General features: G+C 38.3%; 2 protein-coding genes across 3 annotated transcripts in view; one reads left to right on the plus strand and one right to left on the minus strand.

Annotated features, from left to right (window-relative positions):
• Window positions 1-962: 962 nt before the first annotated feature.
• LOC122106615 (PRAME family member 20-like) lies at window positions 963-3723 on the plus strand. Its single transcript, XM_042678011.1, has 2 exons — window positions 963-1825; window positions 3183-3723. Exons 1-2 carry the CDS (start codon window positions 963-965, stop codon window positions 3721-3723), a joined length of 1404 nt encoding a protein of 467 aa, XP_042533945.1.
• A 6579-nt stretch (window positions 3724-10302) lies between these two features.
• The window catches only part of Rasgef1b (RasGEF domain family member 1B), a 36819-nt gene continuing 22081 nt past the window's right edge, over window positions 10303-25040 (minus strand). For both annotated transcript variants that reach the window (XM_042678269.1, XM_042678268.1), the window contains exons 6-14: window positions 24251-24325; window positions 22450-22545; window positions 22245-22347; window positions 20581-20660; window positions 19601-19696; window positions 14302-14397; window positions 13814-13937; window positions 12632-12704; window positions 10303-11696 (exon numbers count right to left, since the gene is read on the minus strand). In XM_042678269.1, coding sequence (XP_042534203.1) covers window positions 11672-11696; window positions 12632-12704; window positions 13814-13937; window positions 14302-14397; window positions 19601-19696; window positions 20581-20660; window positions 22245-22347; window positions 22450-22545; window positions 24251-24325 — 768 coding nt within the window. In that variant the 3' untranslated portion in view covers window positions 10303-11671. The remainder of the gene's footprint in view (window positions 11697-12631; window positions 12705-13813; window positions 13938-14301; window positions 14398-19600; window positions 19697-20580; window positions 20661-22244; window positions 22348-22449; window positions 22546-24250; window positions 24326-25040) is intronic.

Consider the following 25040-nt stretch of genomic DNA (forward strand, 5'->3'; position numbering starts at 1 on the left):
CATTTGTGTCCTTTTGCAAGGCTGTGGTTAGCAAGTAAAAAAGAAGCCTTTGTACCAATTAGGAAAAGGTGCCTAGTAAAGGGAGGTAAATTACCACAAGGAAGCATTCTTTCCTCCAGGTAGAGGCGCCCTGGTGTAGGCTCAATAGGCAGCATAGTAACTAGGGAACTGGTTATATCTGCCCCAGTTCATTCTCCTCCACCTGGTATAGGATAAAATATTCCCATCATGGCTGCTTTGTCCTGTATCCATGTGCAGCAGTTGTCCCCCAAACATACATTAATCTTTAAAAAAAAAAAATCTCAGGTTTGTTTCCATCACAAAAGAGTTCTGACCTCCCAAGCTGCAGAAAATCTTAGACTAGGGGATTCAGTGGCAGCACCAGAGAGCCTGCATCCAAGAGGAAATGCGCTCCTGCTGGTTCTCATCCCCCTTCGGTATTTCTGGCACCATCACATGGATTTCCTTTATTCTTTACAATTAGACAGTCTATGGAGTCACCAGTGTTGGAATAGGTGTTGGCTGTTAGCAGGGCTGAGAGTCCTCTCTTTGTTCCTGTATCCTCTGCAGAAATGAATAGAGAGAGCATGTGACCATTGATCTTCTTGATCCTAGGCCCATTCCAAGGAAAAGTTATTGATAATACAACGAATTGTCTTTTAAAAATTATTTTCACGAGCTACTAAAACAAAGGAAAAAAAAGCTTCTCAGATCTAACATCATGTGGTTACAATTGTGCTATCAAAAGAAGCCAATTGTGGCAACAGAAATCCTCCTCCCTTCTTCCCTCCCTTCCAATAGAGCCTGGAAATTAAGGGTCCAAAATTTTACACCTGGGCCAGTAGGTGGGGCAAGTAAGAATCTCCTTTAGATTCAGATAAAAGTGAGAGATAAAAGTGGTTTGGCGTTGATGGCGTTCTCTGTGTCTGTATCTCACTTGGCATTTGTCCAGATTCATCAGAATGAACACCAGGGAAGTACCAACACTCACTCGACTAGCAGCACGAAGTCTAGTGAAACATGAGGCTTTGGACACCCATGTCCTACAGGAGCTGCCTGTGGAGTTGTTCCCACCACTATTCATGGAGGCCTATGAAAACAAGCACTCTAGGAGCCTGAAGATTTTGGTGCAGAACTGGCCCTTCAGCCGCCTCCCTCTCGGGGCTCTGATGAAGACAGTACAAATGAAACCCATCCTTGATTCACTGCTTGGGCTGGATGAACTAAGTTTAGACAATAATTACCCCAAGAGATTGAAACTTCGAGTGCTCGATTTGGGAACGCGGCCTCAGAACTTCTGGGATGTATGGTCTGGACACACAGATGATGCCTACTTACCAGAAGCCAGGGATGTCAGGGCGATCATAGCACACGATCAAAAGAGCGGTGCAAAACCCCCCTTCCAGGTGTGGGATGACGTATGCCTTCAGGACGAAAAGGATTTCTCAGAGAATGCCTCCGTCTTTCGGTGGGTCAGACGGAAAGTGTATTTGGGAAAGGTGGGTTGTCCAAGACTGCATGTGACAACTTTTCCTGTGTTCCTGTTGAAGCAAATATTGAACGACTTGGACCTGAATACAGTACTGGAACTGAAAGTGCACTGTACTGAAAATGAGCCCACCGTAGATACTATTTTTGCTGCTGTGGGCCAGATGAGAAACCTTCAGGAACTGCTGTTCTACAGAATCAGTGATCCTGGCGTCCTGCTGGGTAGAGAAAATGTTGCTTTAGAATTGTGCAAAAAAATGAAGAAGCTGACCTTCCTCCGGAAGATCTATCTAAGCAATGTCTTCTTCCTGAAAGACAACCTTGGCAAAATCTGCAGGTGAGAGGATGTCTTTCTGTAATGTCAAGCATTAGTGGGTATCTGCTGTTTGCAAAACGCTGTTTTGTTTGTGGGGTTTTTGTTGTTGTTGTTGTTTATTCTCCAAGAGGAGGATTTGAATTCAGGGCCTGGGCAGTGTTCGTGGCTTTTCTGCTCAAAACTTGTGCTCTACTACTTGAGCCACAACTCCACTTCTGGCTTTTTGGTGCTTGATTAGAGATGAGAGTCTCATGATCTTTCCTGTCTGAGATGACTTCAAACTTTGATCTGCCTCCTGAGTTGCTAGGATTACAGGCATGAGCCACAGGCACCAGGCACCCGGTGCCAATGATAATCAACCATGATGGAGCCAGTTGAATGTCAATGAAATGCTTTGTTTCTACTCTATCCTGAAGCAAATTCTCAGATAAACACCTACAAAGAGCGGATTAAATTGGGATGGATGGTCTAGAAAGGGCTACCATGTCAGGAAGCTAGCTGTTTAGGGTTCAGCTTTAGTGGGAGTGGATTCATAATTTCCTTAGGAAGCATATGCAAGTTTAGGTAATGAGAAATAGGAAAGAAAAGAGGGTATTGAAGGGAAAGTACCTACATCTGCACATTATAAATATAAGCTCTGTGGAAAGAAGACAAGCCTTCTCTAATTTGCCATCTGTGATAAATTGTGTTGAGGTCCAGTAAGGGTGATAAAAGTGGGAAATGCACGGTTCTTGAGTCAAAGGTGATGAACAGAAACTATTATAAACTGGGATAGATGCTTTATAGAGAATACAGGTGTGTGAGTCCAGGTGATATCGTTAGATCTTGTCTGACTTTTGTCTTCGTACCTTCTTCCACTGGTTTTATCTTGTCAGAACTATAAAACAGTTCGGGGCGTTTGTTTTGTTTTTTGTGCCAGTACTGGGGCTTGAACTCAGGCCTTGGGCATTTGTCCTTTAGTTTTTTCACTCAAGGCTGGCTTGCTATCATTTGAGTCACAGCTCCAATTCCAGCTTTTTGGAGATAAGAGTCTCATGACTGGGCTAGTTTTAAAACGTATCCTCAGATCTCACCCTCCTGAGTAGTAAAGATTATAGGCATGAGCCACTGACACCCAGCAGAGTTGTAAGATTCTGATAGTGATGGAAAAGAGCTATAGAGATTGTAGGTCCCCATGGTCCCACAGTAATATGAAAGGTCTCAGCTTAAAAGGGGGAGACTTGAACAACCAGTCCCTTCTATACAAAGCATTCTTGGTGCTGACCATCTGATGGTCAGAATGACCTTGGTTCAAATGTTTGTCTCCCACCTTGGGATCATTCCTGACCATCCTCTAATCTCTGCCATAATTGGACAGAACTGTTTTGTTTCTTTTTAGGTCCCTAAATGCCTCTTTGGAGACGCTGTCAATATCCGAGTGTGAGCTTACAGAATCAGATTGGAAAGACTTGGATTTGCACTTAAAAACCAGTAAGCTAAAGACCCTGTGCCTGTGTTCTGTCAATCTGTCCAGTTTTAGTTTTATTACCTTACAAGCTCTGCTAAAACGAGTTTCGGGCACTCTTACAACCTTCAAGTTGGAGGAGTGTAAGATTACAGATTCCCACATCAATGATCTTCTGCCTACCCTGAGCCACTGCCAGCAGCTCACCACCATCAGCTTCTACGGCAACACCTTCTCCACAACCATCCTGAAGGACATACTTTTGAAAACCGCTAGTATGAGACAATTAAACCTGGAGCTGTACCCTGCCCCACAGGAGAGCTATTACACAGGTGGTGCTTTCAACATGAACACCATTGCCCAACTTTTTCCTCGGCTCAGGCAGCATTTAAGAGCTATAAGGCAGCCGAAGGAAGCCTTACTGTATACTAACCAATGCATACACTGTGGGAAAGAATTAATCTATCATCTGTAGGCCTGCCTATGTCAATGCCAGACATCTACCTAGTTGGATAGAACTATGAAAAAGTTTTTTTCGGGGAACCTGGAAATGAAAGCAAAGACTATTCAAGAGAATAGAGAATAAATAACATTTCAGTGCAGTGATATTTGTGGGTGGGAGGGATTTCCACCTTTTGGGTGGCTACCTGTTCACCTCGGGCTTCAATAAATAGGCAGATGTTTCTCTTTGGGGTTAAAGGAATTTAGTCAAAAGAACTGGTAGTGAGAGTGTAGAATTTTTTACTATTCTGATCTTTTAGTCTTGCTATAGGAATCCCTACAGCTAGTTGTAACACTGTAATGTGTCTTTTATAATCTACTTTTCTTATAGGTAGCAATAACATAGTTTTGGAAAATTGAAAAGAGTAGGGTCTGAAATGATAACTTGAGGAGAAAACACAAATATCCTTGAACACTAAATTCTGAGCATAGGCAATTCTATAAGTAAGAATATTTTGGAAATAGATCTGCATCCTCACTTCTATACCTGGCCAACACAAGAATCTATGTGACTAATTATGTAGAAATTCCCTGAGGGGAAAATAGCATTTTATAATTATGGAGGTTTTGTGTGTTTTTCCTTTTGAGGAGGCCAAGTGAATCTAAGAATCTCTTGGTTTATTCTAAGACTGAACTTACTGAGAGAGCAAGCAGTCCAGCTAATTCTGTTTTGTCCTTCACAAAGGCCTACATTTTAAATAGGTGGACAGGGGTTGTTGGAAGTATTTCCCAGCATTTTAGAAAAGATATTTTATGGAGACAGTTCAAGTTAACTATAATTGAAAATAACCCTCTAGTTATCAGTTCTATTCATTTACCTAATACCTATTTTAATAGCAAATAGTTGGTGATTTTGCCAGAGAACCTATTTCCTGGCTTCCTTGAGTTTTGGAGTTTTTGGGTTTTTTTTCTTTTACTAGATTTTAAATGAGTTTGAGTATTTCAGATGCTTGAATATTACTAATGTCACTTCTTAAACTGCTGTACTTGCTAAAAGCTATTTACATTCTTATTAATATATCTTTCTACCTTTGGGTTTTTGTCTTTTCTCTTTTGCAAAGTCCTTCCAGATTTACAATTCATAGAGCCCTGATAGAATAAGGGAAGTTCTACATCCTCAAGAGAACTGAGGTTTTCCTTTCTGATTTTCTTCCAGAAAGGAATTTTCCTAACACATATGTCAAACAAACAGCCCATCTCTGTCTGTCTGAGGGCCTTCAAGTATCCTTCTTTTGTTCCCAGGAAGGAAAGTTGACAAAATGCAGAACTGGATCATTTAAGTCTTGGGTCAAATTGTGACTCATTTTGTAAACAACTAGGTGTGAGTCGGGAATCCATACATGATTTTTCTATATATCTGTCTCAACAAGCTCAATTACAGCAACTCTGACAAAGATGTAGTCTCTGTAACAATGCTGCTTTTGTAGTCCATATGCTTTATCTAGCAGCTTTGAAATCTAACCACTGATCTTACACAAGGGTATTTTTCAGTTTGGGGGCTGGGTAAACAATCCTTTCACTATGTACTATGGGGAACCCTATCCTGTCTTGTGACTTGCAACTGGAGGGGTAGATTGAGCCTTTTATCAAGCCTTTGTTTTCTACCAAGTAGGAATTAGCCTCTCATCTTTCCTTTTTCAAACACAACAAACAAAACACAAAAGAGTCAGGCTGGAGGCTCAGAAGCAGGACACTGAATTTACTTGCTAATTTAAATTTGAATCTAGCAAGCTGATGAAACCCTTTCTAAAATACGGACCATAGGCGATAGACCATCAACAGCCCATTCACACCAATTAGTCCAGACCTGCAGTTCAGAAAGTGAGGAAGATTTTCCCCAAATCCTGGAAACCTAGGGACAGAGTTAGCAGTTACTCACGTTCCTAGACAGTTCTCACATTGTTAATCTGATGATTACTCAAATATACCTTAGGTGCTTAAACTCTGTTGACTATTTTTAAGGATAGATTTTAAATTAGTTTTAAAGGGAAACTTTTTCTCATGAGTATTTGCATTGACTAATAAAGAGTAATTGTTAATCTCATCATATATATGAATAGTAAAATGATTGTTCCTTTTAAAAATTCACTGGCTTGGGTTTTCTTTGCTGCTTTGAGGCGTTGTTGTCATCTGTGATAATACCTTGGGAATTTCAATTTATACTCATTTCCAAAATCCAGGTGGGGTTTTTTTTGGAGCAGGGGGAGGGATGTATTGGTGACTTATTCAACTAATGAGAATGAAATACGTCACTCCTGAATTATAACCAAACTAACATGGCTTATTCATTTCATCAGTATTGACTGAAAGCACATCAATTCTCTCACTCAGCTCCCTTTCACTTTGAAGATTCATCATCACATTGAACACTACTTAACAATGTTCTGGTCCTCCAACCAACAGGGCTCAACCAAATTGAAAAGACATTGTCATACTTTCCCATAGATTCATTCAAAGAATGGTGATTCACCCTAACTTTCATTTTCCCCATATGGTATAGGTGGAAGGGGAAAGCTAACTGTTTCCTGGTAGAAAGTCTCCTGAGTTACCACCCATCAAGGAGTTTTATCATGTTTCTTTCATTCTAAGAAGTGTCAATGTCCTTCAGTTCCCTAAAATACATAATTTACAAATTAATTTTTACCCATAAATCTAAATTGTCAAGATGCTAACAGTTGATATTATGCCAACATAGTTCTAAGAATCTGATGGAACTAATGACTTTGGGTGTTTCATCTCATTAGGTATGATTAAATTATAGTAGAATTCAAGCCTGCTGAAGGCTACTAGCACTAAAAAATATAAGGCAACTCACTGCCTGAGAATTCTCATTCCAGCAAGCTGTTTTCTTTTTTTAATTAAGCTTTAAAAAGTTTCTTAGCAATGTCAGGTGTAGATGCTTACTCCTATAATCTTATCTATTCAGGAGGCTGGTTTAAAGCCAGCTCAGATAGAAAAGTCTGACAGTTTTATCTCTAATTTACCAGCAAAAAGCCAAAAGTTTGTAGCAGAGCGAAAATGCTATGAGTAGAAGGTCTTGAGTTCAAGCCCCACCATACACATATACACATTCACATACATGTGTGAGTATATGCATACACATGCACACATGAAATCCTTTAAGAAAGTTGATTCATAAGAACAAAATTATGACACAGTTCTATTTTGCCTAGAATCAGACTTATTTGCAGTTTTGGATGATGGGCCTCGCAATTATAAGCTTTGGACACATAAACCTCCAACCCTAACATCTTTGTTAGCATTAAGGAGGGAGCCAAGTGATTTCAACACATGAAACAAAAAAATTGAAGCAATTATGCAGTCATTCAAGCCCAGAGAAGTGGGGTGGGGGAAGAAGAGAGGGAACTGGTTTGAATTACCTAGGAAGTGCCTCCATTTTCAATCAAAAACTCTTGAAGCCAAAGTTTGACCACAGCCTTTTCTTCAGGGTAAAGCTAATGGAGTCACCATCTGAATATCTTTTGAGTTTTATATGTTTAGCTAGTAATTTCCAGGTCACTAACCACATTTTCTTACCAGGAAACACATCCAGGAATTCTTTTGAACCCTCAGCTCCCACAGAACATTGGCCAAAGCCTCTAGTTTTATTCCCAGTCTTGCATATTGCATGGGAATACTAAAACAGATTTGGAGTAGAGGTAGACATTGTCTTGGGTTGAGAGAGACCACAAGGTAAACAAAGCACCTTGGAAAGTAGAGGCTGTTCCCACTTAGCAGCCCAAAATTCTTCTATAGTTCAGGAACTCAACTTCCAGGGGTGGGCTACATTTTCTTAAGAATAAGATGTCTATACACAGAAGGGATGTGCACAGTAGTTAGAAAAGTACAGAAAGAAATACAAATATGTTAGAGGAAAAGTATAACAGGTAACAACTGAAGTGCCAGGGTCAAGTGAAGGGGTAAAACTAAAATCCCTCAAAGGCAACACAACTGGTTTTCAATTGAGAAGACAGGTGGCCCCCTAGAGAATGGGGCTGTGTTCTCAAAAACAAGTACTTCACATAGTATAAGGTATACTCTCCTTTGATCCACCTACACCCAGCTTGGGGGGAGGCTCCTTCCTGGTATCCGCCAAACATGCTGTTCACAGCTTAGAGCTTTTTTTCCTGGCGTGCTTGAACAGATCACCTCCTCAATTAGTCCACTCACTAACAATTCCTGGTGTTGTTGATGCTTGTCTCTACCAGGGCTTCTACCCAGCACAAACACATATATTACAACTGCATTTACTAGACTGTTGTGGAGTCCAAATATATGGTACAAGCAGGAGTAGTGACTTCCACAGGTAAGTTACAATTTTTTAAACCAGGCTTACTTGGACATTAAAACAAGAGGCTAATAATAAGGATGGCAAACTCCATGTAAACTTAAACAGGCTTAAATCATTTAGGTATGGGATGCTGTATTTTTTTTAGAATATTTTTTGTAAATTTTCTAACTTTTAAAGGAAAAAACACAACTTAAGCATAAATAAGCTTTCTATAAAGGGCCAGTAAGTAACTGTGACTTTGGGAGACAAATCAAGTCTAGTTTACAACTATCACACTGTGGTTGTAACAGAAAACAGTTACAAGAAAAATATCTAATGAATTTTGAGTACAGTCATGTTCTAATAATGCGTTATGGATATTGAGATTTGAACTTTATATAATTTTCACCTGTCATGAAATATAATTATTTCAAGTTTCTCAACCAACCATTACCTTGCAGGGAATGCCATACAGGCAGCTAGCTAGCCCTGACATCAACTGAAATGGTAAATTCCAAGGAAAGGCAGTACAAGGAGAAAAGAGGCAGAGTTAAGGAGTTGTACTAAGCACATTTTTGAATTTTCTGTAAGATGTTTTGCCAGCTTAATTTTTTTTTTCCTGGCTAGGGAGCAATAGATCCTCCCAGGGCTCATCAAGACTACTTAAGGGCTCAACTTTGCAGCAGACCTATCATATAGCTCATCCCTAGCCCATACTAATCTCTACTTTAACCTCTTGTATACTGAGCTAATTTTCCTCTGCACAGATACCAGCCACCCAGACCACCCTAATTGTCCCCAGCCCCCTGGAATTATTCACACTTGTCAATCCTGAATTTTTTATTCTATTTTATTTTTTACCTAGTTCAATCTTTCCTTTCCTTTGAAGCATTCCCCCTCACCGCCCCCCCCCCCCCCCACAGACCAGCTTTTCTTCTACTTTCTGCTTCCTCCCCACCCTTACTAGTCTCTCCTGAGGCCCTGCCTAATCTGCGGTTCTTCCTTCTCTTGAGAACTGCTAAGTAATATAGATTGAGGGAAAGAAAGGGAAACTGCTAGGTAGATAAGAACTAAAAAGTGGAAGATGTAGCATGTGGTCCATCCTAAGGCTTCTTGTTCCTATAAGTGCCTCTGACATCTGCTTAAATGTTTCTTCTTGTAATACTGTGAGGCCTGCTTAAACACTTCTTCCCATAATTCTCTACGTGCAGAACACTCTCAACCAATGAAAAGAGTCAGGGCAGCACAAGCACAAGCCATCAAGCAATCAGTGCAAAGCCTAGAAGAGGAGATATGGGAGGAGCCCCTAAAACAGTAACTGTCCTCTGAGAGAGTTCTTCGCTAGGGTCCCTCTCCCAATTCAGGCTTTTGCTATTTTATTCTCTCAGATTTTTAACATTCAAATAAACTTAATCTGTTTAACTTAAACATTTTACTGACTTGTAAAGAAATCTATCCCCCTAAATGACATCAAAACCTTTCAATGGTCATAGCTTTCTTGTAGAATTGATTCCATTACCTCATCAATTAAAATCTCTGGTGGGCGCCGGTAGCTCACGCCTGTAATCCTAGCTACTTAGGAGGCTGAGATTTGAAGATCGTGGTTCAAAGCCAGCTGGGGCAGGAAAGTCCGTGAAACTCTTATCTCCAATAAACCACTCAGAAAATCGGAAGTGGCACTGTGGCTCAAGCAGTAGAGCACTCGCCTTGAGCTGAAGAGCTGAGGGACAGCGCCCAGGCCCAGAGTTCAAGCCCCATGATCGACCAAAAAAAAAAACCCCAAAATCTCTGGGAACAAAAGAGACAGGAGTGTCTATACTCTAAGTAGAATCCAGGTCCAAAAGTTTCAGTATCTTCTGGGGCCTCACTGCAGATCTACAGTTCTAAACTCTAAATAAAATCCCCAGGCAATGTACAAGGATACTGAAGTTTGAGATGCACTGGTGGTTTGAAGTCTGAACTCTGGGAGTAGAAGGTTCAAACCCTTGTGCTTCTTATTAGTCATGTGGCCATGAACAACTTACCATATATACAGTTATCAAAAAAAAACTATGGTGATGATGACATTATCTGTGATTAAATATTTAGAAAGTACCTGGCACTTGCTATTCATTAAATGTTTAATATGATTCGGTTTTAGAAAATAAGTATCCCTGCACATACTCCTAAAGTTACTTTCTTACAGCTGACATTCTGAGCTGGTCACAAGAAATGGAACTCCTGTGATTCCATGCCCACCCACCCCACATTCCCATCCGTAAACACAAAGAAGGACACCACAGCTCCTGGCAGCAGAGTGGGAATTATATTGATGGTTGTAAAAGGACAAGTTGGAGACACTTTAGACCCATTGCGGTGAAGCAGAGCACACACACATGCTTGGTTCTGGCAACCACAGAAGGAGGTTTCCAGATACAGCTCTGGTTTGAACATGGTGTTTTGCTTTTCATTAGCACATATTACTACTCTACAGTTTCTCCTAGAGTAAAGATACATAATAGCTGTTTGCAGAGCAACTATAGATCGATTTAGATGTTTAACAAGCTGAACTATTTCACAAGCAGATCCATCATTGTCTCCACATCAACATATTTGTCAGCTGTTTTGATTCACTTGCTAAGGGTGAGGAGGTCACTTTTCCAATTTACTCTTTGTTTATAGGTTTAGTCACCAACAGACTCCAAGAAGTAACCATAAAAATTAGTCTGTTAAAGAAAATAAACCTGTAATTATGACAGGGTTTTGTTTTGTCGTTAAACCTTCAAAGTCAGATAACTTAAATTTACAAGGAAAAAAAATAGGCATCATGGAAAACTAAGTAACAAAAAAACTACAAAACAACAATACATCTGTAGAACACAGTGGTCAGTTAGTTGTAAACAGTTCCAGAAGGGCAAAGAGGGCCAAAGGTCCCTCTAGCTTGGTTAGCAGTCCAATGACAAACTCTGCTTTTTTTTTTCTTCCTAGTGGCTATTTTCCTACCACAGTGTTAAGCTTCATTCTTATATTAAATAACTTATATGGGTAAAAAGGAGTTTGCTAACCAGCAGCCAACTCAAAACTTCATAGGAAGAAGGAGGAGAGGAATTTACAACACAACACATACTAAAGGAAGTAAAGTCCATGGTTGGCATCAAACCAGTCTTCCCTTGCCTGGCTGAGGTCTGAGATCTAAACTGAGGGGGATTTCCCCTCCCTCCTCTCCTTTTTTCATTTAAATTAACAAAGAAACATGGGCTTCCTAAGAGCCGGTGCTCAGCCGAGTAAGTCCCATTAGCAGCAAATGTTCAACCAAATAAGCAAAGCACACACACGCACAAAAGAAAACTCCATCCAGGTGCAGAGCTGTGATTCACATGGAAATTCCAAAAGATGAATCATGTCAGAGCCAGGATCTTTAGAGGATTCTTTCTCAAGTGTCTTCAGTGAACATTTCAGTCCCACAAAACCTTGAGTCAATCTGTCAGCTGTGGGAAATGACTTTCCCATCTGCTCTGCAGTGGGCTTTCTTGCTTTGTTGATCTGAGATCTCCCAGGGCTGAGGGGTCTTCATGATCTGTCCTAGGAGGAGATGTCAGAAAACAAAGGCCAGCCTTTCTGTGGTCTGCACCATGCAGCAGCAACAGCAACAGCAACAGGCAGCTTCTATATGTTAAACTCTGCCTAACAGGCTGGACCTATAAAATGAAGAAGACCGTGTAAGATTGATGGCAGCTTTTAGGTCCAGGATCCATACATTTTGTTTAGTATACATGTTCTCTTTTCCAAGTTTTAAATTTCATTTTACATAGGTAAAACCAAAAAGAGTAGTAATTGCATGTTGGAGGACTGTGGTACTGTTCAGCCAGGACAAAAGCGTTAGGTCCTTCCTATGCAAAATATAACTAAAGCAAAAAGAGATAGGTAGAGGCATGGCTCAAGGGGTAGAAGACCCAACTAATAGCTCAAATAGCAGCAGAGGGGGAAGAAAAGTGTGTATTGTAAAGCAATTTTGATCGTACTACATTACATCTTGACCTGGGGCTGCTTTTACCTATTAGAGTATTTTAAATGCCTAAAGTACAAATACCAGTTTTGTTTGAAAAATGCTAATAAAATGGCAACATATTAAAAAATTTGAGTAAAAAACTCCTGATTGTTCTTAAAGTCCCAATTCTCTTTATCAAACTAAAGAAGGGAGTTCATTGCCATAACACCCCAAACTTACCAACTTTAACCTGAATTTAGTCTCACATTTCCCACTCCCCTTTCTTAATCTCAAGTCAGAAGGATTCAGAAATAAGAACTGATCTTTTAATCTTTTAGGCAAGGGAAAACAGTTTGTTTTTTCAATATTTACATTTTTAGCACATGTTTAGCCCTACTGCACAGTAATTTCAACTCCAATATAATACTATAATAACATGAAAAGCAATAAAACTAAAAAGCAGTACATTGAATGATGGCAGTGAGAATTCCAAGCCACGAAGATTCAGTTACCAGAATGTTAAGATTCCAAAAAGTGAGAAAGGTAGCCTGGGTTTCCCATGGAATGCGTGTTGGCTTTTTTTTTTTCAGGTAAAACCATTATTTCCTGTAGATTTGCACAACCATGAGAAGAAATGAAACCTACCTTAAAGACTTCCATCTGTCTTTCTCTGTGTGGTTTTCAGGTCCTTCACTCTCGTAAGAAGCCAAGTAGAGAGCTACAATTAACCAAGGAAAAGACTGCTTCAGTACTGAGGCCTCGTCACTGTTAGCCATCCCCTGCACTCTGGGTTTTTTTGGTTGTTGTTTGAATCCTTACATTTTTAGGCCAATTTTTTCATCTTTCTAATATTTTTTTCTTTTTCTTTTTTGTCAGTTGTGGGCTTGAACTCAGGGCCAGGGCGCTGTCCCTGTGCTCTTTTGTTCAAAGTGAACACTCTACCACTTTGCACCATAGCTCCATTTTCAGGCTGGGATTAATTGCAGATAAGTCTCAGGGGGACTTTTCTGCTCGAATGGCTTCAAACCATGATCCTCAGATCTCAGCCCCCTGAGAAGCTAGGATTACAGTTATGAGCTACCAGTGCCCAGCCTTTTCTTACTTTTTAAAATCAAGGAATAGTAATAGTAATACTAGTAATAGTAATGCTAACTTAAAATTTTGTTCACTCATTACTGTAGATGCTATCAATGTACTATAAGGTATTATTAACCAATAGATATACTGATTGTTAGAATTTTAGGATAATTACAAAATAAATAGGAAAAAAACAAGTTTTTTTTAATAATTCTAATCTTTTCCGGTGAATTGTTTCTATATATATCCAATCATGTTTTTCTGTTTCCATTTCCCTAATTTTTAACAGATCAAGATTTTCCATTATTTTCAGGGAGCAAAGGATAGCAAGTCAGTGTTTTGGTTCCTAACTCTCATTATTTAGACTATCAATAGACCACAAAACACCTTTCCCTCATTGAAGCAAATTGAAATAAGAAAAATCACTTTCAAATGTCTTTTTCCCAAAGCAGATCAGGTATTAAAAATATAGACAGATAAGATAGATAGATAGACAGACAGACAGATAGACAGAAAGACAGAAAGACAGAGAGACAGACAGACCTGGAAGTACACTGCATAGGAGTAAATACTAAATGAAAATCTTTTGGGGACAAATCCCAAGGCTATCTGTGCAACCAAACACCCTAAGATGGAATAGAACAGAGGAATGATCTCATACATGAGGAGTAATCAAGCGTCAAGCAGCTGTGTTCTAGTTTTCTAAATGCAGATCTGGGTATGCTCAATAATCCAACAGAATGGCCTTACCATCTTCACTGAAGACAGGAACTGTGAGGAGATACTGCAAGATCTTCCGGTCCCTCTCAAATGGACACTCCACTTGTTTCCATGTCATAAATTCACTTACTTGTTTGGCTAGTTCCCAAAATTTCTAGGAGAGAATATAAAAATTTTAAAGGGAGTCATCAAAAATTGTGTGTGTTGTTTTTAAACTGCTTAATTACAATTTTTTTTTAAATTTAACAAAAACTCTATCTGCTGGCTAGGTGCAGGTAAAACTTACTAATGCTCTCTCCCATCGTCCTCTTCCTCATCATGTAGTATTAGTAACACTGTGGCTACTCTATGTGGTTTGGTATTGTTAAGTTTTTACAAAAGAACAAGGAAAGAGAAAGTTGTTTTTTTTTTTTGTTTTCCTGGAACTAAAGAGCTATCTTTAGCTGCCTGGCCTGGCATGCAATACTGAGAAACTGTCTGTGCTCTAACTGACAAACATTTTACTTGATCACACTCACCTCAAAATTGACATGGCCATTTGGAAGGCGGTTGGCACAGCCCTCATTAAGGAAATAAATATCTTTGATTAGGAGACTGAAGAATGGTATCACAATCTAGAAGAAAAACAAAAGATTCAAGTTTGTCTGGGTAAACAAAACATTTAAACTTCTCATCAAATAGTACAAGGGATTAATGAACAACATTAAATGAATTGCACAAAAGACCTGAGAAAATTAAGGTACTTTGATTTGCATACAGCAGTTTCTTCCTTTTTAACACTTTGTGAATGGCATTAATAACCAAACAAAGCAAGAAAAAGTAGTGTTGGGAAATAGATAGATCCTTTTCCTATGGATTCTCCTATTCTCCCAATGCCAAAACTGATAATAAAATCTGAACATTCTAGCTACTATTAAAGAAAAAATACCTAAAAGAATTTTTTTATTTTTATTTAGCAACTTCTTAAACACAGCACAACCTTAAATACATGATCCACCTTCATATCAGACTCTATAGCTACATCATTTAGACATCTCCATTTTAGTTGGGGTTATTTTTGCTTCAGATGGTTTTATTTTGACCCTTAAAGACATTGCTCAATATAATGAGAGAGCTTGGAGCTTCAGGCAATAGTTGTTATAAACTTCCCATTAAGTAAACCTGGCCTGTGTATTAGAGAACAAGTCAGCACCTGCTGCTGTGGAAAAATCACCTAAGAAAAGTACCTGGCACAATTTGCTTTGAGATAGATGTGCTGAAGTGAAGGAAGAATGTAAATATGTACGTTTAAATGAAAGCTTTCAAAAACAATGAACTTCAGTAATACTTTCCTCCCTTGATTCTTTAGTTCAATAAGGTAGTATTTAAGTAATAAACCTAAAGTAGTAAACTTCAAGAAAATACCCTAAATCTCATTGAAGCCATAAAAAGCAGAGAAAAAGCCTTAGTATGGTCATTTCTCCTTCCTCTCAAATGCTAAAATATTTTTAAAGATTGTAAAAATTGTACCATATAAGTAATACACTAAACACAGATTATTTCTGAAGTTTTATAACTTAGTGTGGTATGTCTACACCAAATGAATGGAAGAAAAGCATACTGCTAGCTTGTGAACAAAAATATTAAAAAAACAATTCACTTATAGAAAGAAATTCAAACATTAAATAACAATTCATTTGTAAAGAGAAACGCAGATATTCCCTTAAAAAATTAAAAAAAATAACACCAGGACATGGTTAAGTTATACAGGACTCTAAGTTATACATAACAAGACCAAAAGAGGATATTCTTAGGGGAGGAACACAAAGGCACAATACCTATGTGTATCTGATCATACAAAATGATATTTATCAAAATGAAGAACTCCAGGAAATAAAAACAAGATGTTTTTTCTTTGTTATTATTTTTGTTTTCTTTTCTTTTTGTCTTGTTTGTTCATTTATCTGTCTTTGGGAGAGTAAGGGTTGGGACAGAGATGGAGGGACAAAGGGTGAACAAATGCAGCAGTGGTACTCACTAAACACTATGATGAAAATGAACCATACAACTTGTGAGTGGGGACAAGAGAGAAAAACTGGGAGAGAGCGAGGAAAGGGGTGACACTGTCCAAAAAGAAATGTCCTCTTTACCTAACTTACATAATGGTAGCCCCTCTCTACATTACCTTTATAGTAACAACTTTTTAAAAATAAAATAGAAAAGATACTTAAGAATAAAGCTTTGATTAGTTTTGTTTCATTGATCTCTGAAAATAACCAAAATTGAAATTCACTAGCTCTCTTGAATATACTTTTTATATTATCTTTCATTATCTTTAGTACAATGGAGTGACCACTCAATAAATCAGTTTATCAGTTTATAAGTACAATGCATTAATCATTTGTTCTTCTCTGTAAAGTCTCCACAGGTAAATCAGTAAGATCTGGCTAGCTTCTCCTAATTTTTCTGCCTATTGCTCTACTGTGTTAGCACTAAAAGTATACCTGAACCTTGTTGCCTCGTTGAAAGAATACTTATGGCTGTGAAGCAACAGGATTTGGACTCAGACATGATTTTAAAATCTGGCTTCAACATATTTTATCTTATATGTAAAACTTCGATCTAATTTATAAATATACATATATGTAAGCATATATGGGGTCATATGCATATATACACAAGTGTATTAACTAAAGAATGGTGTGTGCAGGGGAGAATTCCAATGATGTAATTCTTTTGAACAACTGTTACAGTCTAACATAATGAATTTGAGGTATCAGGATAGACAATGGTAAGGTCAAGGACGGGGGTTAGACAAAGAAAAGAGGAAGGATGAGAGAAAGCAGTCATAATATTCAATACATACATATATGTGCATGTACATACATGTTGCACTAGGAGAATTAAGGGATGGGTGGAGTTGGAAGAAATGGGGAGAATGATAAAAGGAATGCCAATGATCAAGATGTATTGTACTCATAAACTGACATGTAGAATTTGAGAAGTTAATAAGAAAAAAATCTGACTTCACTATTTGCTGCTGGTAAAAGTTAGAAGTTAGCAGACCGTAGCCTTTTTATATGGCCTATGAGCCACAATTCTTATATTTTTAAGTAGCTGGAGGTTTGGGGGGATTCAAAAGCATAATATCTGGGAATACATGAAAAATATTACAAGAAATTCAAATTATAGTGACAAGAGAACTTTGCCAGAACACAGGCAATATCATTTGTCTATTTTTTAGCTATGTCTGCTTTCATGCTGTTATCCAAATTGAGTATGTACTTAGACAAAAATAAAGACACATCATCTTGGACAACCCCAGGAAAATGAGAACCAAATTATCATCAAGATGTAATATTTGTATCCTGGAACAGCTTTTAAGCAATGACTTTTATTATTTGGTGCTGGGATATGAGATTCATGGAGTGTTATTCATTCACTGACTCATATAGGTATATTTAAACTTTTTCAAAGTTCATGCCATATGCATCTATCTAGGTGAATTATTAGTGTTGGGTGGAAGAATTGTTCTTTCTATGACTTTTGCTTTCAAGGGTGCTCACAAGACTTTCTTTTGAATATCTGAATTACTCTTTTATGGAAAGGAAAACATAACTCATCTTAGTTAGAAAATGCCTACAGACATCAAGAAGGTAATCTTACAGGTTTCTTCAGCTTCTCATTTACTCATGGAAAATTCTCATTAGATCTGAATATCCCTCTAAAAGATCCCTATGCAATCTAACATAGCAAGAATCAGCAGAATACACAGACGTCAGATTTCCATGCATACTAAATGAACATAGGAGTAGGAGAGAGTAAATATTTTGTTTCTACAAGGTCTTAATGATGATGATGATGATGTTATGAGTGGGAGAACTCCTCAAGTGATGATGTTTTCCATTTCTCTTTTAAAATATTCTTAGACAGTCAGCAATTGTACTTTATAGATATAATCAGTTCCACACCTAGCAGGGAATACTAATGAGCAGGAGTAAGTTGACAGGAACACAAACAGAATAGCAAAAGAATGAACATCATGAAATCGTATGAGGAATGATTAAAAGCCTGGAGACACAAGTATTCACAGATGAAAAGGAGTTAGTCAGAAAGAACTTCAGGGCTCATATGTGGAAGAAATATTTGCTTTTCCCTCTAATAGGGACTAGGAAATAGGCCACTTTGACCACATAAATTTGAGATTTGAAAGATCAGAGATGCTATTTTTTAGTTATGCTTCCAGGAAAATTATAAAATAAGGACTTTCTTTATTCCAAAGAAAGTCTTCCCTCACCTCAAAAAAAAAAAAGTAGAGGAATCCCAGTTTTCTTGAGTAAAAGATGCATTTGACTAGAAATGTTTTCATTCTTATTGTCTTGGGAGCAATTGTGAAAAAGAAACGGCACATTTCTTTGAATAGCTGTGGTTTCACTTGTTTCATTGAACTACAGGGTACAATTCATAAACTGGCACGAGATTGGTTTAAAGAAGTAAATGAAAGCAGAAAGAATTTATTATATTCTATAAAGAATAAATATTTCGGCCTTTTTTTCCCCTGAAAAAAGCTATTGGAGTCCCACAAGTGAGATTTCTCGGAGAGGCTAGACAGCAGAATTACTGTAGCCCATGAAGCAGCATCTGAAATGGGAGCCCACGGCATTTATGCGGAGGCAGAACCACAATTAATCACTGGGGTCCATGCAAAAAGACAAAGTGCCTTGCATGTAACACTGGGAAAGGGGATGTGGTCCTGTATCCCTTCACTTCAGTGGGAAGGGCTCCTCCCATATACGAGATGATTCTCCGAAGCAAAAAAGAAATGCCTCAGATTAGGTCTTTTCTCCATGGAATCATAGCAATACTGGGATTTTTGCAAGCACAATTTACAACCTGAGAAACTTTCCAGTGAGTGTTAAGTTTTCTTCATTTAAAAACAAAAGCTCATGTGTATATAATACATCAGATGTGGTTGAGATCCAATTTAGCATCTTCAGAAGATAAGGTTTGTGTTTGTTTTCATTTTCAATCATTAAGATGGAAGCTGTTAGGGGGAAGTGACTTAGATACCATGAAATATTTTGTCCCCTTGTTTTTTTTTTAATTTGCTGAAAATACATGTTAAAAGATAGAAAGCAGAGGACAACCTCGGTTAACCATTTATCATAATAGGTATAAACATCCCAAGTAACATGAGAGTCAAATGTCAAGATAATTTATCCTTCCTCTAGAAGGAAATATAAAGGAGAAATGCAACAAGAAAGGACTCTAAGATTCAAGCATAGGGTGGAAACAGGAGAGTACTAACTTGTTTAAAAAGTAGGGTAGAAAGGGAGAAGATCTTTAATTTCTCAGATACAACCCCTCTAATTTTTTTGCCACCCACATATCTAATTAGTAACACCAGGCCTAATGCTATAGCAACCAACTTACTTTCTGAAAATAAATGACTTAATAGTGAGAGGCAAGCTAATTCTTTAAAGAGAAAAGGTTACATTAAGTCAGCGACCTGGTGCAGTGTTTAAGTGTCTTTTTTTCTATTAAACCAAATTGCTCCCTAACGCTATTAGTCATCTCAGCATATGATTTAATTTATTTCTAGGTACACAACTCAGAGGCACTGCAGAGTAAGTATTTCAGTAATGTAACAATAACACAGTTATCTATATTTGCCAAGTTCTTTACCAAGTCACCTTTACGTTCCCCATAATTCAATTTTCCTTTAAGATTTCCCTTCCTGTGTGGCTGGTGATGAGATTTCTATAGTATGCATCTCTCTTAGATCTACACAGGTAACAGCAACGCTTCCATGAATAGCATACTATTGTAAGTACATACCTTCTCTCTGCTGCTATGAGCAGTTAAAGACCTTTGTGCTGCCCCACGAAGAGCTGTTCGATAATTATAGAAATTGCTGGAAGGGTCCATCTGATGCTGTAAAGAGAAAATAGCATTAACCGTATACTTCTTAGCTGTAGAAGTTCACAAGATCACATTTACCTAGACAATAAAAACTCAAAATAAATTAGAGAGCTCATTAGGATATAATTTGTCTCTCATAAACAAATGTGCAATTGCAACTCACTACAACTCAAATGTTTTCTTTGTGTTACAACACAAATCTGACATCAGCTTTGGTAATATTATACCTAAACCATATCTATTTACAGTAATTATTAAGAGCAGAGCTAACACTAGTAAGATAGAGTCAAATGCTAGCATTAGGAAAACATCCCTCATGTGAAGGCCAATGAGCCAGGTGATGGTTAGCCAGTAAACTTGATCTCTACACTTGACCACAAATCATTCACAAATAATTAAAGCATATCGTTTTGCAAGAAGGAAAATAAATGTATTGGATAATACAAATAAAGCAGCATAGATCTAATGGTAAGTCTCAGTTTCAGGGAAAACTCAGGAAAGAATAATTACTATTTCCATGGTCACAGGGAGGTGAACAGGATTAAACACACATGCTCTTGTGCACAATTCTACCTATCATCAGAATTGTATATTCTCATGGCTTTTCATAGATCAGCTAAATTTGCTGAAAGAATGGGTAATGCATACTCCTTGGGGATAAGGAATGCAACCTACCATGGGCCACTAAAAAGCAGTAGGTCAAGTAGGGAGCAACACTCTTCACTATTCAGGGCCCTGATTCTTCTCCAGATTACATGATGCAACTGAAATGTCTGCACTTGCCCATTACCCCAAAATGTACATCTCTGCTTTTAAAAGGGCTAGTCTAAAGCCTTCTTCCTCAATTCAAATTCCTTTCCCTTTCCTTCTTCTAGGTCTGTAAGACTCTTTCTTACCTCAAGAACATCAAACTTTGCAGTCTTCACTTTGGCCCAGGTTTTTTTTAGTCGAGAGACTGGGCTCATATTCATGCCAGCTTCTCATTTTAAATGCATAGAGGGAGAAGAAAATTGACACAGAGATTAAGAAAAGTAATTCTAACATACTCCTGAGAAGCATATTCTTAAGTTACGAAGACCCACATCTTACTCATAAGTAACAAACTCCAATTTTACAAATTTTTCCTGTACATTCATCCTCAACCAAAAAACTTTATCTCAACTATCAGTTACCCTGAGCAGTGGTGAGTACATTTTCTTGATACAGGGAAAAGGAGTAAACATTTTAGACTGTTCAAGCCATATGGTTTACGTTGCCACTATAAACAGTCATGTTATCATGTTTCAGTGCAGGAGCTGCTACGGACAGCCAAGTAAACAAGTAACAAGGCTATGTCCAACAAAACTTTACTTAGGCACACTGTAATCTGAATTTATAATATGTTCACATTTTAGAAACATTATTAGAAACATTATTCATTTTTAAATCATCTAAAAAATGTGAGAACTCAAAGCAGACCAGGAGTGGGCCAGACTAGGTCACAAGTCACAGGTCGTAGTTTTCTAACTCTTGACCTGGATCTCCATAGTTACCCATGCTTTGTATCTAGCATCTCACATATCCATTGGACCAACCCAGGAGAATAAGCTGATTCCGGGGCTAAGGAATTTCCCTCAGCCTCATCCAGCTAACCAGGTACAGAGACGGGAAGCTAACACTGGTCTGACTCCATAATCCACACTCTTCCTAGCATGCTGTGCTACCTCCTCTAAATGATGACTGCATACTTCAGTGACTTGCAGTGGGAAAGGAACCCACACAAGCCTAAATAAATCCAGGTATGTAATCCATGCCACCACTCCCCATAATTTAAGATCAAGAAGAGGGAGCTTGCCAATTGAGGTAAAATTTACACATAGAAAAATACACTGATCCTAAATATACCATAGAATTAATTTGGAAAACATAGATGTCTATGTATCTTCACAGTAATCAAAATACAGTAGCAATATACTATCATCCCAGAAAGCACCCATGGACTGACTTCCTGTCAGTCTCCTCCCCTCACTAACTCCAGAAATCAGGGCAGTGGTTGCCTATCACCACTATTAGCTTTTTCCATATGATTTAGTCTCAGGTCATATATTTCTAAAAGGCTTGACGTACAAGCTACCAATGTCTGTTAAAAATTCTTTATTTAGACAAATTCCTCCCTTATAATTGTGTGTATACACATGTGTGTATTCTGTGTATAGTCTGTGTGTGTGTGTGTGTGTGTGTGTGTGTATGTATAGTCTAGGCAAGTGACTATCTCTGAGCTACATTGCCAGCCTCTACTTAGAAGCTTTCAGAGATAAATTTAAAATATTACATAAATTATGCAAATTTATGAAGTATACGTGCACCAATCTGACTATTCTGAACATTATGAAATAATTCAGTTCAGTTCTTCAACCATCTAAAAACATAAGAATTACTCTTAAGGCTGGTGCCCTAAAAGAAACCAGTAAAATAGAACACGGTTCATTAGTAAAATTGCACTATTCACATACTTTTGGTGGCTACATTTCATAGGCCCCATAAAAATAAAGGACATATTTCACTTTGAGAAAATACTCACAGATTATTGCCATCAAGGAATTAAAGTTGCCAATATTGAAACATTCTCGAGCTACATCAATGAAATACTCTATCATTCTTGCTCGGTGTTTCTTCTTCACAGGCTGCGTGAAAAGACAGTGAAAGGCAGTTGTGAACACCCAACAGACATAAAGTAAGCATGAAGAATATAACAGGGAAGAGGCAGACAAAACTGATTTCCTCACCATGCAGATTTCTGTTGCAACCAAGTAGCTTAGTCGATTGAACCATTCCACATAAGCTTCTAAATTTCGTGTTTTCTTCCGCTCAGTATAGCAACTCTATAGAGAAGCAGTGAACAAGTGTTAGAGAGAGAGAGGAAAAAATGAATGTATTAGGGTCTCATTGTACAAAATATAGAATCTTCATTCCCAGTTTATGGGTGATAAAGTGTGTGTGCATGTGTGTGTGTGTGTGTGTGTGTGTGTGAGAGAGAGAGAGAGAGAGAGAGAGAGAGAGAGAGAAACAGAGACAGGGACAGAGGGATAGAGAGAGAGAAAGAAAAGAAACAGAGAGACAGAGACAGAGAAAGAGACAGAGTCAGAGTCAGAGAGACAGAGAGAAAGGAACACCAACCTAACAGTCTTTATTATCCTTATAGAATAGCAAAATCTCTTAGAGTGATCCAGTGAATATAGACTTCGATGCATTTTTTTTTTTTCTGTTGGTCATGGGGCTTGAACTCTGGGCCTGGACACTATCCCTCAGCTCTTCAGCTAAAGGCAAGCACTGTACCGCTTGAGCCACAGTGCCACTTCCGGTTTTCTGAGTGATTTATTGGAGATAAGAATCTCACGGAGTTTCCTGCCAGGGCTGGCTTTGAACTGTGATCCTCAGATCTCAGCCTCCTGAGTAGCTAGGATTACAGGTGTTAGCCACCGATGCCTAGTTTACTTTGATGCATTTTTATAACATACCTTGCCCAAGAAACAAAGTTACTCTGGCTAGGATCCATCCTCAGAAACACAATTCATAGGAAGGATTATGGCTGCCCTATAATCTTGATCTCACTAATAGGTTACAAGTCCTGACTGCTATCCACACATCTCAAATTAAGTTGTAGGACAAAATTTTGAAGCATCATGCACCAAGAAACAAAATACCTTCCAACGAAAATAAATGGTAGTCTACCCTATCTTGGTTATTATTAGTGTGGTGAGTGATATCTCATTCAAAAGCAAAAGAAGTTAATCTCATCTTGAAGTTCAAGGTCAAGCTTGAAGAGGTTCACTATCACCTCTTTCCTTCCTTCTAAAAGACACACACAAAAGTGCCCACTAGCTTTCTATCACAAAACACCTTCTTCATTTCCTGTACTAACAGAAACTATTCTAAGGCCGGAAAACAGCTGTGGCCTCAGCTCCTGAAGGGGACTTTCATCAGTGGGTGACAAAGCCTTTCCATAACAATTCGAGACACTTCTGGAGGTAACTGTGGAAACAATTCTTATATATGTAGACTGATTTTCTATGCCTTTCCAGTATTATTTTCCTTACATGTGGGTTTGACATCATGAGGGTTTGCCTTAAACGAGAGGCAAAGCAGTGAAGAACCTTGCTTGGTGAACTGAATGTACTTCCTGTCTTTCCTGCCCCTGCTGCTGTTGAATCATAAGCTGAGCATTCCTTTCTATTTTCTTTCTGGCTTAATCTGCTAAAACAATTATGCTTTTATCTTCCACCCTCATCACCACAGATGCAAGCATCTACTTGCTGTAAGAGCTTATTAAGTTTCCCCATAAGGAGGAAGAGGCAGCTAAAAGTAAAAGATAGGTTAGCAAAAAGTTAGTGATATTATAAAAACACTCAGAGACCAAAGCTCAAGAAATGTCATGACTCACACACAGCTAATGGAAAAAAAAAGAAGCAAGTTCTCATTTTCAAATGTACAACAAAATAGTTTCAATTCTTATGTCTTATATCCATTATTAAAGCTAAAGGCATTGCATTTCTAGTTGCAGGGCTGACCTCTGGATAGAAAGATTACCTTGTCATTGTCTAAGGGATCCTTCTGTACAAACGCCTGAACAAATTCTTCTGGCCCGATATAGTTGAGTCTTTCCTAAGGAGGAAAAAAAAAATCCAAGCCATCAACAATATTCAAGAAATGAAAAGGGATGGATGGTTAACAACCTCAATTAACCTTTGGTAGCACCCCTAATTCCAATGCAAATTATAAAATAAGATCTTAGGATATTTTTCAGGGTGGGGGGTAACGCTGGGGCTTGGACTCAGATCCTGGGTGCTGTCCCTTAGCTTTTTCACTCAAGGCTGGCACTCTACCACTTGATCCACAGCTCTACTTCCTGTTTTTGCCAGTTAATTGAAGGTAAGAGTCTCTCAGACTTCTGTTCATACTGACTTCAAATCATAATACTTCGATCTCAGCCTCCTGGATTACAGGTATGAGTCACTGCACCCAGCTTAAAATAAACTTTAACCTCTAAACATTTTCATCACTCTAAGGGTCTGAACAGAGGCAATTTTCTGCTAAGGGCAACATTCCAAAAGATAGAAGACTGAGTGAAGTATGGGGACATTAATTAGAGGCGCAAGTTGTACAAGCTTAGTAAGCTCCGCTTTTCAATCTTGTTTATTCATATTTATTACAAGTTAAATTCCCAAATTATCAGAAGCATTCAGAGTCAAATGCCTAAACAAACTCTGGTTTGGCTATTTTGTAGATTATCTCCCCCTTGGATTATTAACAACTCTCTGCTGACATTACTGCTGGCAAGTACATTGTCTGGTTGCCAAAGCAAACCAAATGTGATTCT

This window comes from Dipodomys spectabilis, unplaced genomic scaffold (genome assembly GCF_019054845.1).
Source record: "Dipodomys spectabilis isolate Male_0828 unplaced genomic scaffold, ASM1905484v1 ptg000043l, whole genome shotgun sequence".
NCBI classification, from domain to species: domain Eukaryota; kingdom Metazoa; phylum Chordata; class Mammalia; order Rodentia; family Heteromyidae; genus Dipodomys; species Dipodomys spectabilis.

Excerpts from the sequence above, each read along its gene's own strand:
- LOC122106615 (XM_042678011.1), top strand. The coding sequence starts at position 963 with ATGAACACCAGGGAAGTACCAACACTCACTCGACTAGCAGCACGAAGT. Across the intron at positions 1,826-3,182 it reads AACCTTGGCAAAATCTGCAG|GTCCCTAAATGCCTCTTTGG; the intron begins GTGAGAGGATGT and ends GTTTCTTTTTAG.